This window comes from Talaromyces proteolyticus (assembly GCF_021365285.1).
Source record: "Talaromyces proteolyticus strain PMI_201 chromosome Unknown BGW36scaffold_2, whole genome shotgun sequence".
Classification (NCBI taxonomy): domain Eukaryota; kingdom Fungi; phylum Ascomycota; class Eurotiomycetes; order Eurotiales; family Trichocomaceae; genus Talaromyces; species Talaromyces proteolyticus.
The window spans coordinates 1,168,112-1,184,404 of record NW_025764278.1 but is presented as its reverse complement, the minus strand read 5'-3'; the positions used below and the strand labels follow the sequence as shown (position 1 = coordinate 1,184,404).

Here is a 16,293-nt window from a genome sequence, read left to right as displayed (position 1 = left end):
CTTACAAGATGAAAGCCGAGTCTAGTGCTGTAATGCAACATAAATGTATCAATACATAGACTAAAATAAGTATGAATTAGCCGTCTAGTTCTAAGGATATCAGCGTCCTTTTACGTTATTAGTGCCATGCTTCCAGTAACATGTAGGGACCTTGCCTGAGGTTCTTTAAAGAGTCCTTGTGTTCTTGGTGCATGAGGAATGAGGCCTTGAGCGAATATATCATTTTTACCATCTTGTCATTCTTAATACCAAGAGTTAAGTCCTTTAAGTCATATCCTTGCTGGTGTGGGCAATAGGGCAAAGGCTTCTTATCTATCTCACTAGGTAGCCTGCTTATGCAAGACTAATATAAGACCACTGTTCGAAATATATTTCTAAATGGTGACATACATAAGTGACGGAAATATAAGTAAACGCCCCCATCCTGCAAGTGTAATATTTATTTTTGGCCCCAATCCAACATCAATGATGCATATGAGTGGGCCGCAAATGACACTGATCGACTGACTGCGCACAGGCTCAATATTAGCTCTGTTTGTCAATCTAGTACGGCGTTTATAAATCAAAACGACATTGAATATAAGCAACCAACGTTTAAAGCATTGGACCTGAAGCATACTCGAGAGAAGCATATAGTTTTAGCTTTGAGCTAATCAGCCGTATCTTTCAAACTTTGTACCTATTCCTGATGCCCACATCCGTGAATATCTATCCTATGATCCCTTATGTCAGGGTTTAGTTCCTTTCGTGTTTATAGCATGGAGGCCAGTGACTTGCTGCCCATTTAAAATTTATATAGTCATTAGCATGTTCTCGACATTAAGATTCGACCCCCACGGAGCTGAGCCAATTCGGGTCGAGCGACAGCGTTATGCTCATGAGATCAATCAAGGACCAGGGCCACAGCATTCAGCTTGTGAAAATTGCCGGTTAAAAAAGGTCAGTCCTCGCGCTGCTGTCATTGAGATATCAGATGCTGGCAAAGAGAGAGATAGAATTTAGCTATCACAATGATCATAAGTCTGACGTTTGAGACCCTTCCAGTTACGATGTAGCGGCACAAGGCCAAGCTGCCACCGGTGCCAGGAAACATCAATTAAGTGTATATTTGAAACGCCACCAAAGTCCAAGAATGCCACATTATTTGATCCTACTAAAAGTAAATCAACATCGCAGCACAAAGTGCGTGCGGCAGAGTCGGGGTTGCACCTGCAATCTACCGTGGCTGGTGACGAACCTGACGGGCTTGAGGAAGATAGAGACAGCTCGAATCAACCATCGTTTTTGGCAAACTTAAATGACTGGACGGCAGAGGGCATGGAATTCGAGACAATGGACAATTTTAGTGAAGAAACTGAGATATCCCCCAATTCTCCCCTGGGAGAGACATACCGTCGACCTGGGGAGTCGTCAATTGAGGATTTTATGCAATACCTTGTCGATTCACCACCCCTTGGTAGGTCATCATTTTCTTCCCAGCTGCATTATATTCTAACCAAGGAAATTTTAACGATTGTAGATCAAGATATTGGCATGAATCTGAATCCAGCGGAAGAACATACTGCAACGGTTCAACACCGATTTCCTAGGACGACTATAAACAGGCGGAACGGCCGTTCTGATTCACTCCTGTCGCAGAACAGATCACAGAGGAACAACTCTTCACCAGCAATATTTTGTCCTAACCAACGTTCCCAAATACCGCCAACATATACTCACAATGGCATGCTGCCAGTAGCTATGTGCCACTGCTGGAGTGATATGGTAAACATCCTTGAAATGCTCGGCCAAGAGGGTTACGGTTCTGATGATCAAGGTATCCAACCCCCAATCGACTCTATTCTTTCATTTCAAAGAAGTGCTGTGGAAAAATGTACTTCGATGCTTGACTGCACTTTCTGCTTTTCTTCATCGGAGCGGATACTCGTTCTGGTGTTGGTGGGAGACAAGCTTATTTCCAAGTTTGAAGAGGTTCTGAAAAGACAACAATTTCTGCCTAACTCTAGACCCGATGCTTTTGACGCCGGGCTAACCAGGCCGGCCACTGCTACCACTGCATCTTCGAACCGCCCAGGAAATGGTGGAGTGAAACTATTTCTGGGAGATTATGAAATTCATACTTCTGAGTGGATGTCCCTGTTAGACACACTTTTGAATCTGCAAGTCAGAAGACTTGGAAATTTCATTTCTCGTCTCAAGGTGTGGGCAACATCCGCACACGGCATAGCCCACCTAGCTATGCTTTCTAAGCTGGAACGTCGATTTCAAGGACTCATGACAGTTTATCAGCCCGCCGACCGACTGCAGTAAAATGAGGTCGGGATTTTGATTTTTTTAGAATGTAGTATAGTACCCCGAAACAGCAAGCTGGTGGGTTTGGATACTATGATGGGATGAAAGCATGATACATTTATGTCGATACGTTTGCTTTTTTGCCCAAATTAGTGATCATATAAACTTCATCATATGTTGAAAGAGTGTACCTGTTCGTTAGATGCCTACATAGTTTGAATTGGTCAGTGCGGCGACGGGTCCAGACCTGGGAATAGAGTAATAGCCGTCTTTAGAGAACTTACAGAATTATGTGATCATTGGCGACTATTCTTTAATCCGAGCATGGCCGCGAGGGCCCAAAAGAATATATTTAAAGAGAAATTAAATAAATTAAATGATACGAAAATGTCCGACGGACAGGAGTTAAGTTCTTAATTCCGTCTTCGGAGGTCAAGCTATCTAGTAGACTGAAGATTCATTGTTGTAAAGCAAATTGAACAGGGAGAAAATTTTTGAGACAAATTCAACCAATGGGACAAAGGTCAAGATGTAACCAGAGTGCACGCGCCAGGGTTTGCACTTAAGAGCCCTTTTAGAATACTGTACAATGCAGCAATGGGGGGGCTTTCTTGCCTGTTTGGCAAGCTACCTATAGCCTACCTATCTACAGGCCACTTGACTTCGCGTCGCGGGTGGCAGTGACGTTCCTTTCCGTTACCTAAGGTGTGAGTGGCCCTTTCTCGAACCGAACAACAACCGAGTCTTAATCAATATTCGTATTTTATATGTTGGCGGGGATGCCTTCCTTATTGGGGTGATATATAGCACAGACCGCTAGCGGCCCGTCCGCTCGATCCCTGTAACTCTCCAAGCCCAGTTTGGGGGCCAGGGAATTCCAGGCCAAAAAACTATTTCCTGGGGGGTATTGATGGTTACACCTGGCGTCATTGCAGCGGGAGATCTACAGAGTGGGCGCTACTAGTGTAGGACTCCGTAACTTAGAAGTATAAGTTGGTAATAATTACAACCTAATACGGCTCCTGACAGGGACGCTAGCCACGCGGCCTTTCCTTACTAACTAAACTAACATTTCGGCATTTAATCAGAGTAGTACGAAATCGAGCGCCTAAGATGCGCCAGTAAGGAGTCAGTAGTAACATTGCTCGTATTATTGGTGGCTTGCTGACCACTCGTATATTCCGCTCGTGCTGCAGGCTATTCCTGATAAGGTATTTGTGATGCGGCACACCCCCAATTCCCAACTCCCATTTCCTACACAAAACTCGCATTTTCAAGACCTTAATAATTCAGCATTTTATTGCAAAAACATACCCCCAAAAAATACATCCTATAATGTAATGTAAATAGTCATATACTTCGATTCAAATAAAATCGAATCCAAAATCAGAATTATTTGAAAATTTAGATTTAGCTTTGGGTATTTTCAATACATATCTATATTATCCTAATTATTAATAATAATTATTTACCGAAATTTAAAATATATAATATTCAAAGCAAGTTATTGTATATTAAGGAATAAAAACTGTTGAATTGTTAAGATCTCAAAATGCCAGTTGTGCATATGGATTGGAGGGATGCACCGCTCGCCTTCGAAATACGTTACTCGTCAGCAACTAGATTATTACTAACTGTTCCTGATTAATTCCCATCATTGATAATCTTCTCAGGTGTGGCTTAGGTAGGATATATGGAAGCGAGGACAATTCTGAGAGGGCCGTTCAATCTAGTTTGCGCCCCCAAGTGCAATCTTCAGGCGGATGGTCAGGTCTGTGACACTCCCTCCATGTGTGACTTTAACCCAGGATTTTTTATCTCTTCTATTACCAAAATTTTGTTGGTTTTCATGTTCTTCTACATTTTTTTTTCCTTTTCAAGTTAAAATACCAAGCGTCCTCGGTTTTAGATGAGTCGTTCGCCATGCAGACCTCTAGGCAGGAGTCGCTAGTGGTAGTGTCTATAATCATGATAGTGATTCCATGTCTGGCGGTGGCCCTTCGAATATGGTCCATCATCATTGATAAAAAGTACAGAATGGGTTTGGATGATATCTGCATCATTGTTGCCTTAGTAAGTGATTGGCACGACTAACCCCGCTTCTTGAACGTACCACTTACGCTTCGCACTGAAGCCTTTCGTATGCGGAACCGTGGCGACAACGATTGCTCTGGTCTACGATGGTGGACTAGGGATGCATAAAGCTGATGTTGAACCAACAAAACTTCTCGCAAACCAGAAAATCTTTTTGGCGGCATCTATCCTTGACGACATCTCTCTAACCCTCCCAAAGCTTTCTGCAGTTTTCTTCTACAACCGCATTTTCCAGCGCACACACACTGCCTTCTATTATTCGTTCTGGATTCTTGGCTCCATCATTGTCAGCTGGTTAGTGGCAACTCTAGTCGTTAATTTAACAGTATGCACCCCTCCGTCAAAGGCATGGGATCCTACAGTCGATGGCCACTGTCGGGATTGGTTCCCTTCTTCGCTTGGGCCGGCCATTATGAGCGCAGTGATCGATTTGGCGATTCTTCTCTGGCCTATGCCCTTTTTATTCCAGCTCCGGCTTTCCAAGAAGAAAAGATTGCTGCTTGTCGGCGTGTTCGCCATCGGATATTGGTAAAGGCTCCGCGCTTAAATGACCGATCCTAGTTTAAAACTGACCAAATAACTTAATCTTTTTTAAAACAGTGTCCTCATCGTCTCCCTTGGTCGAGTAATTGCTCTCGCCAAAATCGGCCCCGATGCCTTTGCCGGTGACGCGACTTGTGAGTAACACCCATGCCATATACCTCTCTCCTTTTTTCGTCTCCACAGCGATGATTGCCTCAATTGCCATCTTTCTTACCATCTTTTCTTTTTCAGGGGATATCGTCTCTTACGTCCAGTGGGGTCAAGCCGAAGCCCCTGTGTCCGTCCTGTCTGTCTCCTTACCGCGCATCGCCTATGTGATTACTCACTACCTCCGCAAGACGTCGATCGGGCGATGGATGCTCAGGCCGAGTGACGATGACCATAAATCTAGCAAGGCATCTTTCCCCACGAAGAATAGCTATAATGGACACAGTGGACTTCGGTCCATTGAGGGCGAAGAATATGTACGCCTGAATGATGTGAATTACCTGCAGGAAAGGCCTCCCTACAATGCACAGGTGAATGCTAGTGGGATACTTTCAGCACCGACTACTCATTCGACCTGGTACGAGGATCCGACTGGAGCGAGGAGAAACATACCTGAGATTCATGTGAAAAGGGACATACAGGTGAGCAGGGAGGACCGTGTATGATAGTAACGTATTTGTATGGAAAAAATCAGTCATATTCATTCTACTGGCCCATATGTACAACGACCTCAAGGGCGAGAGAAGTAAAGTAAAGCTCGTTGTTTGTGCAGATTTTGTATGGAAGTCCAGTTGCTTAAAAACGTTATGTTACGTCCCATTATTTTCAAATCTATGCAGGGATTAGATTCCGTACAACATTCTTACCTATCTAGCATTAATGACTGATTGCTTTTTTTCCCTTTTTCATTTTCTTTTATCTTTGTTGCGAGCCCCTTTTATTGGGCCAGTCCTTAGAGTCACAGTCTAGCGCTTGATGATCCCGGCGCCATCTGCCCAATCTTTTTTGGTCATGTAATTGAGAGCCGGGACATGCTGCATAGTGTAACGGACTTTACCAATTAACGCCGCTACGTCCGTTTTGTGATTGATATTCAATTCCTATTAAAATACTAGCCAAGCGCTACGCGCTACACCCATAGAAAGTCACCACGGCGGTACACCACTCTCAAAACAACTAAACAACGCCTCTCCCTTCCTTCAGCAATGACGGAGACAGGATCGGGCTCGACTGACCTACAGCCAGAGCTTGAAAAACAGCCATCGACGACACCTGCAGAGGACATCGATCCGCCTAAAAGACAAGATGAAACTGCAGAGTCTGGAGACCCTGACCTGGTTGATTGGGATGGCCCTACCGATCCCCACAACCCTCAAAATTGGTCGAACGCGCGTAAATGGTGCTTAGTTACGCTGGTTTCAGCGGTGACTTGCAATATGTATGCTTGATATTACGATTCTTCACGCGCGACACATCTGGCTAACCGACCATAAAAGCTCAATGGCATCGACCGTGGCCGCTCCCGCGGTCCCCGCGATTATGGATCATTTCCACAACAGCAACCTGGAGTTGGAGTCCTTCGTGGTGTCGATCTATATCATCGGTTTTGTCTTCGGGCCATTGCTTGTCGCCCCCTTGAGTGAGCTGTACGGCCGCTCTATTATCTTGCATGTCACCAATGTCCTCTTCTTCATCTTCAACATTGCCTGTGCCGTGAGCACCGATCTTCCAATGTTCATCGTCTTCCGGCTCATAGTTGGTCTTATGGCATCCACGCCTTTGACACTTGGAGGTGGTTTCATTGCAGATTTGATGGTTGCCGAGAAACGTGCACGCGCTTTGACTATTTGGACAATGGGTCCTCTATTGGTATATGGATATTCTTGATCGCTTAAAAGTGACATGTTGCTAACATAACTGGTGAAACTTCTCAGGGTCCAGTACTAGGTATTTGAAGATTCTATCCCACCTTACTTTTGTCTTGATTCGGAATGTCACTAAAACTGCACAAAAGGTCCCGTTATTGGTGGATTTCTATCTCAAGGAGCGGGATGGCGATGGGTATTGTGGTTTGTCGTAATCATAGTAAGTGTCTGGATTATAGTTTTTTTTCTTTCGTATGTTTCACGTCCGCCTATATCCCTAGTTCACCGTTCTTCCTGACATGATCACATCTGGGCTGATTGTTATCACAGTCTGGAACTTTGACTCTCGCCTGTTTTATCTTTGTTCGAGAAACATATAGCCCTGTCCTCTTAATCCGCAAGGCGGCACGACTGCGCAAGGAAACTGGAAATCCAAAATTGCACTCCAAGTTCGACAGTTCTAAGACCGCTTATGAGACATTTTCCCAAGCTATTATCAGGCCAACCAAGATGCTGTTATTCGCACCAATTGTCACGATTCTTGCACTCTACATTGCTCTCATTTACACCTACATGTACTTGCTATTCACAACCTTCACCTTCATCTTCGAAGAGCAGTACGGATTTAACTCAGGCGAAGCGGGTCTCGCATACCTCGGGACGGGCATCGGGTTTATCTTGGGGTTGTTCGTCACCGGATTTTACTCCGACAAAGTCGTCAGAAAGATTCGGAAGACACAGCCTCCTAAACCTGAGCACCATCTTCCTCCCATGGCCGTGGGCGCAATCCTTCTTCCGATTGGCCTTTTTTTCTACGGTTGGACAGCTCAATACGCGGTCCATTGGATTGTTCCGATTATTGCGACGGGATTCTTTGGCCTAGGTCTGTTACTCGGATTCATGCCAGTGCAAGTTTATCTCGTGGAAACCTATACAATCTATGCGGCCAGTGCAATTGCGAGTAACACTGTGCTTCGATCTCTGTTTGGAGCAGTCGTGCCCCTGGCCGGCCAAAAGATGTACGCCACGCTTGGATACGGCTGGGGTAACAGTCTCCTTGGCTTCATCGCTTTGATTTTCATCCCAGCACCTTTTGCCCTTCTAAAATACGGAGAGCAGATCAGAACGAACCCACGGTTTCAAGTGAAGTTGTAAAATTTGCTTTCGTGACAGACAACTGCTGTATTTCGAGAGAGAATAAGTGCCTAGGTAGAATATGCTAGGGAAGAAGTAAAAACAAAAGTCAAGATTCTCGCCAGTTTAATAGTCGAAGGCCCTAATTTTGATAATTAACTAATTTCTCTCCAGTCGAGGTTAGACAACGCTCGAATTTTCAATAATGGACTAATCTATCACCTAACCCGGAGATATATGTGATCTTGACATCTTGAAATGATATACCAATTGTCTAGCTATTCTTAAAGACAAGTTAGCTCCAACCAAATACATGCTTTTTCCCTTTCAAGTAACATTCCATTCTTGGTTGTGATATTCCTATTTCTCTCATAGAAAGGGTAGCGCCACGACCTCATACTGTAGAACTCGATTTATATTAGTGGCTCGGAGTTATCGAAAACGGGCTAGTCAGTACACATTGATCTGGTCGTTTTCAACCTGCTACTACCACCCGCCTTAGACGCCACTGCTGCACAGTTCAAATGAATAGCTCAGCTGCATTCTATGGGTATACATGATACATATATTAAGCCTTCCCGGTATTCAGCATTCAGTATCCCATGTAGGTGGGAACGTAGATTGACTTGTTCACACACATAACAGGGTCTTGCAACATATCTTCCTTCTCTTTATCCAACCTACTACACATACTGTTCATTAGAGACAAATATCATGTCATTCGCAACTATGAGAGCTGTGGGTAAGTTTCTAGCCCAAGCACCTCATGAGACTCGTGTGGGAGGTACATCTAGTCAAGATACAGTGCGCAGCGTTGGAAAACAAACTGTATAAGCTGATGGAAATCGCCAAGGATCTTAGAGGAGTTATTGGAGGAAATTTTTTGGATTGGTCCTTTTCAGCATCCGAGAGGCATAAAGCCTACATGTGGAATCCTTCCTACTATATCTGAGTGTCAGAAGAAGAGTTTTCGTTCTACTAATCACTTTCTTAGACATATCTCCCGACGCTCCCCATCCACCCCCAGCGTCATCTCTCTATATCAACCACTCTATTCCCCGGCCCGTTGCCAAACCCAACGAATGCCTCATCCGCGTCAAAGCCTTTGGTCTTAACCGTGCCGACACCCTGCAGCGCGTGGGCTTGTATCCCTTGGACCCATCATGGCCTAAGATTATGGTAATCCCTTTATCAATGCTTACAGTGCCCATTGTCATCTACTAATTTGTGCACAGGGACTTGAGTTTAGCGGCATAATTGAGGAGGTTGGCTCTGAGCCGAGAGCTGACAGGGGGCTAGAGTGGAAAGTGGGCGATGAAGTTTTTGGTCTGGCGTACGGTGGTTGTTACGCAGAGTTCGTGGCCGTGCATAAACGCACTATTATGAAGAAGCCGGAGAAGATGAGCTGGGGAGTTGCAGCAGGCATCCCAGAGGTATGCATCCTTATATCTCCAGAGCCATATAAAATCAACACAAAGGTCTTTGCCTGTCACCAGAGTTTTCCTTCCCCCCCCTGGTGCTTCGTATACTCAGAACGTTAAAGTGAAATAATTAATTTGTACAAATCTCAAGGTCTGGTTCACCTCTATTCAAGCCCTCTACTTCGTCGGGAACTACTCCCCAACACAGACGCGCACAATCCTCTGGCATGCCGCTGCGTCTGCCGTCTCTATTGCAGGTATCCAGCTATCGCTCGCTGCCAACTCTAAGCTGGGCCACCAGCCTCCGAGAGTATACGCGACAGCCCGTCAAGACGCCAAATGCTCTGTTGCAACCTCCCTCGGTGCCACCGCCGCCATCAACACGACTACCACACCATCTTGGTCCACAGAACTCAAGCGCCTCAACAATGGGAAGGGAGTGGACCTGGTCATCGACTTTCTTGGCGCCTCCGCCTTTGCACAAAACTTAGACGTACTAGCGCTAGACGGATGCATTGTCCAGCTTGGATTAATGGGTGGGATGATGCTGCCAGAGAAGGTAGATATATCGGCGTTTGTGTTAAAACGCATACGCTTGGAGGGAAGTACACTGAGGACAAGGGATGTGGAGTATCAAGGCAGGTTGTTGGATATGTTCGAGGAAAACGTATTAGAGTGGTTGGTAGGAGGGCAGTTTAAGAGCGGAGTAGAGACTATTGTCGCATGGGATGAGGTGGGAGAAATGCATGGCCGATTGGAAAGAAATGAGACAAAAGGGAAGATTGTGTGTCTTGTTGACTGAGGTTATATTGCGCGATAGAGGGGATGAAGGTAAAGGGGCCGTGAAACGGTTTTGTGGAAATTGGGAGTCTAGAAATATTATATCATTGTGGTTCCTGTTTCGGTTAATTTAACTGCTGGTATTAACTGCCCGCTTGCCCACTCTAACCAGCTCTATATAAGACACTGTTCTAGATGCCGTACTAGATTTTGCAGAAACATCTTAGACGTTTCATAGTCGCAGGCCAAGGGGTCCACATGAACAAAACTGTAGGCAAATGGCCACCACATTCACCTAGACAAGACTCAAAGTTCGCCCATAGGATATGGTACTGAGTATAGTAGAGCTTGGGGATAGTTAGTTGTAGTAACCTGCATATCCCCTTGATAGGAAATGCCGATGTAAATGAATCCATCCATGTATCAATTCATATTGTAATAGTAGAAAATACCATCCACTGGAGGAACAGACATGCCAGATTCGGTAGCTAACAATAACAATTGCAGGGCGAAGTTCTATTGAATACCTACAGTAATGAAGATCCAGCACAATGTCCCCTATCTGAGACGAGAACTTCGACCTAGCCCCCGCTGTCACTGCGCAGATGAGAGCATCAGATGGAGTGGACTCCGATGGAGCGGACTCCACTGCACACTCTGGTATCAAAATAGTGCCCGGTTTTCTCAGCTGTAACTTCGTATTTTTTGATCATTTTCAAACTCCAAAAAATCTCCGCTGTGCAGTCGACATAGTCAGTACCAGTCTCAGCATAAGCTCTAAACGCATTGTCTCCATAAAGTGCATATAAACCAATCGTTGGGATTAGGCGAACCGTTTTTCTCGTTAATGCGGCAGGATTTCTTGAGGGTGGATGTTACATATTTCGATTTTCTAAAAACGAAAATCAGCCTCGCATTGTGAACGGCATGAGAGATTTCCTACTTGGAGGAGTATGCTTTGGATTCAATTCATTACAACGAGAGATGAGCTGCGCGAGCTTGTCCGCTGAGCGACCAGCAAACGCCCATTTGATATCGGCTGCAAGGTTGGTTGAAATGTGCTCAACTGTCAATTGGCCAGAATACCCAAAGGTACACGTCCATTCGCTAAAGTTGATTTACTTGCTGCGCTAGAAATGATTATATCATACATACGTATTGGCGATCATGATTTTTGAAAGACATGTCTACCAAGCTCGTGGCGCTGGGCTGTATAATCGTGGAAGTTGGAAAATGTAGCCTTATATCTAGGTAAGTGAGAAAAAGGGCCAGTATTAATAGATATACACCACTCGCTATTCAGCATCCCCCATTTCAGATTACTATCCAGGTCAGAATTCTTGCTGTCTTCGCCACTGAAACTAGCCATTTTATGAATTGCAATTTGGTTGTGCCTATAAACTGTAAATAATTCAGAGCTAGTGGTTATGACCTCATAAATATAGGATATTTTGTTCCTGATCTGGTTGAGATTTTCTGTAGACTATCTGCCGGCTGATATCAATCGATGTAGGGCTGCAGCATCTCGGAGAGACTTAACTCCCCGAACGTGACAATGATTGCCCCGGCGACAAGATCAATCTGCAACCAAATAACATGATCGATCAAACGCCCACTCGGCCAGGACAACGACCCGGCCACTTTCAAATGGCCATTTTTTAGACCTTTTATAAGTTTAATTGCCTTTTAATTTTAAAGAAGAAGAGCTAAATTCTTATATAATAAAACCTATGTATTAAAAGTATATAGAGACTTTATATTTTAAATATAAATATTGTAAAGTGCGAGGTTATGTCGGAAAAATGTGTATCGAAGGTGGCCAGGTCGATCCTGGCCGAGCGGGCGTCTTGTTACGGGGACTGTCGTATTACAAATCACCTCATAGTTGCACATATCTGTCTATGACCAGTAGTAGCTTAGATATTGTAATGTACGACAATTTGACTGGCATTTTGGGGTTTTCAGTGCTCAGCAGATCTCGGCACATCATCTCATCGATATTGAATTATGTTGAATTTAATGTGAATATAAATATGCACGAAGCTTCCAACTTTATCCTTCCGGCTTGATTTCAATGTTATACGGCGTCGACACATTGTTAACAAGACGATAATATATGAAAAAAACGAGCCTGTCATATATTAATCTTGAAGCATCGACTTATTAAAATGTCCAAAATTCCTTCTAGTACCTCCCAATGGGTTCTCGAGTCCAGCACTGGATCTTCGGATCTCACGCTGAAGCAGGACATACCTCTTCCACCCATCGGTAGACATGATGTTCTTGTCAAAATACACGCGGTAGCATTGAATTCCCGTGACAATCAAATCCTCCACGTACTCACCCTCTTTACTTCCTCAAAATATGTACCGCCGGACTGATCTGCTTGTAGAACACCTACCTCTGGGGCTCAACGCCTGGCGTCGTTCCACTCTCTGATGGAGCTGGCTTGGTCATTGCTGTCGGAGAAGCGGTCACTCGCTTCACCACTGGCTCCCGAGTAGCCGCGACCTTCCACCGGGGGTGGCTAAGCGGAAAACTCTCGTCCATTGCACAAGTCTCCCAAATCGGTGCGCATTCGGACGGTTTGCTGCGGCAGTATATTGTGTTTCATGAGGATGAGCTTGTTGCGATACCGTCGAATTGCAGCTTCGTGCAAGCTAGTACTTTGCCCTGTGCCGCCCTTACGGCGTGGAATGCACTCTTTTGCGGAAGTGTGAGCCTTAAGCCTGGTGATGTTGTTCTTGCCCAAGGTAGCGGAGGGGTTAGTCTATTCACGATCCAGTTTTCAAAGGCAGCCGGTGCGACGGTTATAGCAACTACAGGACAGTTGGGTGGAGAGCGCGAACGTTATCTCAGACAGCTTGGAGCAACTACAGTGCTAAGTTATAAGGATGCCGACTGGGGGAAGAAGGTAAAAGCGGCCACTGGTGGCCGAGGAGTGGACTTTATTGTGGAAGTCTCGGGGGCTGCAGACCAATGTGCAGCAGCGTTGAGGCTTGGTGGTCAGATTGCTGTGGTGGGCGGCGTTGGAGGGCCTGGAGGGTCAGTATTTGATATGCGCAACATATTGGGCGAATTGAGACGTGTAGTCGTGGGGAGTCGTGAGCAATTTGAGGATATGAATCGTGCCATTGAGGCAAATGATATCCAACCAGTGATAGATGAAACTGTCTGGGCATTTGAGCAGGCTAAGGAAGCATTTGAATATGCACAATCCGGAAAGACTATGGGTAAAGTAGTTATTCGTCTTGAGGACTACGAACGCCATTAGAATTAGATAATGGAGAGTTTTAAATTCCTAACTCAAGAAACCATATTTTAGAGCTCTTTTTGTATCTCACATCTTGAGTACTTAGAGCAGCAATAAACAAGGAAACACACTCCCATCGCTCCAGATAATAAAAAAAAAAATTTGAGAGCGCCATCTGCTATCCTAAGGGTCGCCTTCAGCTATCAAAGCTAGATGTTGGTACAGACTCCCTCAAAGCTTGCGCTCAATCATCGCGCGAAGCATGTCGTTTCCTTTTGCTGTAGGCGAATAAACACCGGCACCTCCGAGACCCTTGTATAACGCTGCACGACTTTCAATATCGGAGGGTAGACCACGAGACTTGCAGGCGTCTACGACGGACTTCGAATCCCAGACTGTCGAAGTAGACGTGACAGGAGCCTTGAAGAATATGCCTGTCGCCTTTTCAACAAGAGAGTCAATGCCTGACTGGAGCATTTGAGCGCTGAATTGCGTAACAGCATCAACGCCTTTGGCAACAAGAATATCAGCTATGGTCGGGCTAGGAGGAGCAGATTGCTTGCTGCCAGTTCTGCTCTCTTGGTTTGTTTCGGTGGAAGAAGGACCTGGCTCTCCATAGGCAGAGCGTCTAACAAATTTATTAATTAGTCAACAACCCCTCAAGCTCTCCACTGGAATAAGACCTTAGAACTTATAGAAAGGTATACACATACAGAGTTCCAGGCAGGGTGTGTGGTTCCATGGTCTTAAATCTAAGGTCGTTTTCCTGCTTTTCTGTAGCAAAGGATTAGACAGAATGACTCCTTGCCGTAGAGAAACAGGTGTTTTGGGGGGTTCTGTTTTAGGGTCCAGAGATGAGCCGTGCTGTCAAAGGTTCATCTATCAGGGCGTCTTTTAGGGCCTATTTATACCCTTACCTTCAGGAAACTCCCTTCTCCTTCCCTTCCATTATGGGAATTTTTCTACCGCTCCACCAGCATTTAGACTCGATAACTATTCAAAGTTTTTCTCCAGGGGCCGGAAAAGGCGGTGTTGACTGTTCCTATTCAAAATTGAAATTTTTCACTGATTCAGCCTCGTCATGCAAAGTGTTTGTGTTCCAATTAACACGTCACAACACTATGCATTTGCATGCTGCATGGATTCCTTTTCCCCATGTCCCCGGCGAATAATAACATTCAGTGCTGAGTTGTCAGATGATCAAAAAAATCTCAAGTTTGGCGAACTTCGCTCTGGCAGACCATAACGCCGACCCTCGCACTGCACAATGACATCTTCACCCAGGATAACCATGATTATGCCTGGTTGGTTTCTAATACCTTTCTTCCAGAACCGGAGCCGCAACGCACTTTTTGGGCAGTCCGAGCTAAATCTATCAGCGAGGCTGAATTGGTAAATGCCCTGCCCCAGTAATTGTCTACGCAATGCATGAATCGCTTGGCTATTCACACCAATTCACTTAACGGCCCCCAATTCTTTCGCCATTGGAATGCTCATCGGTGCACGAGTGTTGATAAACTCAGGATGCACCCAAGTCCCGGTCATTCCGGAATAGTTTATCTTACTTCCGCGTGACACACAATTATTATAATATTTTTACATTATTAGCTGCGTAGATTAGACTCTCCGGATATCTAGAAGCCCGAATCTCGCAGATTACACCATTGCATGGCTTGCCCCGCTATACTTTGAAGCTGCTGCTGCGTTTATACATGCCGATTCGAAAGGCAGGACAGACTGTACAATACCTACTTGGACGCATTGGACCCCACAATGTGGAAATCGCAGGGTTTCCCGCCAGTGAATTTGGGATTGGTATTGCAGCCAGTGTAGCGACAGAAGTATTGCGCGACTTTCCCGACCTAGAGGTTGGGCTGCTTGTAGGGATCGCCGCTGGCATACCATCACCCAACCACAATATTCGCCTGGGTGACGTAGCTGTCGCCGTACCGAGCGACGACACCGCTGGGGTAATTGGATATGATATGGTAAAAGTCGAACCCGAAGAAATTAAATTAAAGCAATGGCAAAACGCAAGCAGCCCGATACTGAGATCTACCATTACCAACATTAGGGCCCAGTCTGAGTATGAGGGAAACAAATTCCTAGGTCATTTAGAACGTTTCAAAGGAACCTCTTACAAAAGACCTGAGGCTCACGTGAGGAGCAAACAGTTAGCTCAGGCAATGCGAGAGCCATGCGGTCCTCCAGCAGTTCATTATGGCCAGATTCTATCTGGACACCGCGTCATCAGGTCCGCTAAACATAGAGATGACATCAATCGGAAGTACGACGCCATCGCCATTGAAATGGAAGCAGCAGGAATGGTAAATAGATTGCCGGTGGCAGTGATTCGAGGAATTAGCGATTTCGCAGACACAGACAAGAACGATGACTGTCAATTTTATGCAGCCGCAAATGCCGCCGCCTATGCAAAGGAGTTACTCGTGCAGCTTCAGTCATCTGCATTAGCCCCTCCTCCACGCTTTGTTTCCCCGGAAAGAATGAGCCAAGCAAGCCTTAATCTGCTACTGGATCAACGCGCCGAAGACAACCCCCAAAAGCTGGACTGGCGACATTCTGTAGTCGATCTCCTTAAGCTTCTGTCACTTGATGCCACCCTTGAGGCCCGCAAACAACTCGCTCGGAGATGGAATGTGTTTGTAGGGAAAGATGGTGATGCTGTGCAAAACGTTGCTCTCCATGGTGTCATAACAGACGACCTTGCAAAGAATCAGGGCCAAGTATCTCGGAATCTCAAAGAAGCTCTATTTGTAGATGACTGACATTTTATTGTTGGATTTCTATATTTCCCTATCGACAAAAGATCACTTTAACCTTCCATGGAGTATGGTTACTAGTTGATGTTCTTCATAATTTGTTTTATCAATCAATTGATGTCATTGAAACCAGATGCAGGTGA

The 16,293-nt window shown here is 45.3% G+C and overlaps 7 protein-coding genes across 7 annotated transcripts; 6 read left to right on the top strand and 1 right to left on the bottom strand.

Annotated features, from left to right (window-relative positions):
• Positions 1–807: 807 nt before the first annotated feature.
• BGW36DRAFT_423037 (uncharacterized protein) lies at positions 808–2,310 on the top strand (the record flags this gene model as incomplete). Its single annotated transcript, XM_046219782.1, has 3 exons — positions 808–939; positions 1,045–1,456; positions 1,520–2,310. 3 exons carry the CDS (start codon positions 808–810, stop codon positions 2,308–2,310), a joined length of 1,335 nt encoding a protein of 444 aa, XP_046076493.1.
• Positions 2,311–4,215: 1,905 nt separating this feature from the next.
• BGW36DRAFT_423036 (uncharacterized protein) lies at positions 4,216–5,582 on the top strand (the record flags this gene model as incomplete). The annotated part of the gene is made up of 4 exons (XM_046219781.1): positions 4,216–4,365; positions 4,427–4,914; positions 4,987–5,063; positions 5,161–5,582. 4 exons carry the CDS (start codon positions 4,216–4,218, stop codon positions 5,580–5,582), a joined length of 1,137 nt encoding a protein of 378 aa, XP_046076492.1.
• Positions 5,583–6,122: 540 nt separating this feature from the next.
• Positions 6,123–7,937, top strand: BGW36DRAFT_393803 (major facilitator superfamily domain-containing protein; the record flags this gene model as incomplete). The annotated part of the gene is made up of 4 exons (XM_046217847.1): positions 6,123–6,355; positions 6,414–6,775; positions 6,932–7,002; positions 7,113–7,937. The coding sequence occupies 4 exons, from the start codon at positions 6,123–6,125 to the stop codon at positions 7,935–7,937; spliced, it is 1,491 nt and encodes a 496-aa protein (XP_046076491.1).
• Positions 7,938–8,630: 693 nt separating this feature from the next.
• BGW36DRAFT_423034 (chaperonin 10-like protein) lies at positions 8,631–10,139 on the top strand (the record flags this gene model as incomplete). Its single annotated transcript, XM_046219780.1, has 4 exons — positions 8,631–8,658; positions 8,911–9,095; positions 9,152–9,349; positions 9,489–10,139. 4 exons carry the CDS (start codon positions 8,631–8,633, stop codon positions 10,137–10,139), a joined length of 1,062 nt encoding a protein of 353 aa, XP_046076490.1.
• A 2,146-nt stretch (positions 10,140–12,285) lies between these two features.
• On the top strand, positions 12,286–13,391 carry BGW36DRAFT_287397 (chaperonin 10-like protein; the record flags this gene model as incomplete). The annotated part of the gene is made up of 2 exons (XM_046210506.1): positions 12,286–12,453; positions 12,510–13,391. The coding sequence occupies 2 exons, from the start codon at positions 12,286–12,288 to the stop codon at positions 13,389–13,391; spliced, it is 1,050 nt and encodes a 349-aa protein (XP_046076489.1).
• A 210-nt stretch (positions 13,392–13,601) lies between these two features.
• On the bottom strand, positions 13,602–14,224 carry BGW36DRAFT_403856 (uncharacterized protein; the record flags this gene model as incomplete). Its single annotated transcript, XM_046218910.1, has 2 exons — positions 14,084–14,224; positions 13,602–13,998 (listed from the first exon to the last, which is right to left on the bottom strand). The coding sequence occupies exons 1-2, from the start codon at positions 14,110–14,112 to the stop codon at positions 13,602–13,604; spliced, it is 426 nt and encodes a 141-aa protein (XP_046076488.1). The 5' UTR covers positions 14,113–14,224.
• Positions 14,225–15,082: 858 nt separating this feature from the next.
• Positions 15,083–16,156, top strand: BGW36DRAFT_288398 (uncharacterized protein; the record flags this gene model as incomplete). The annotated part of the gene is made up of 1 exon (XM_046210569.1): positions 15,083–16,156. One exon carries the CDS (start codon positions 15,083–15,085, stop codon positions 16,154–16,156), a length of 1,074 nt encoding a protein of 357 aa, XP_046076487.1.
• Positions 16,157–16,293: the final 137 nt, after the last annotated feature.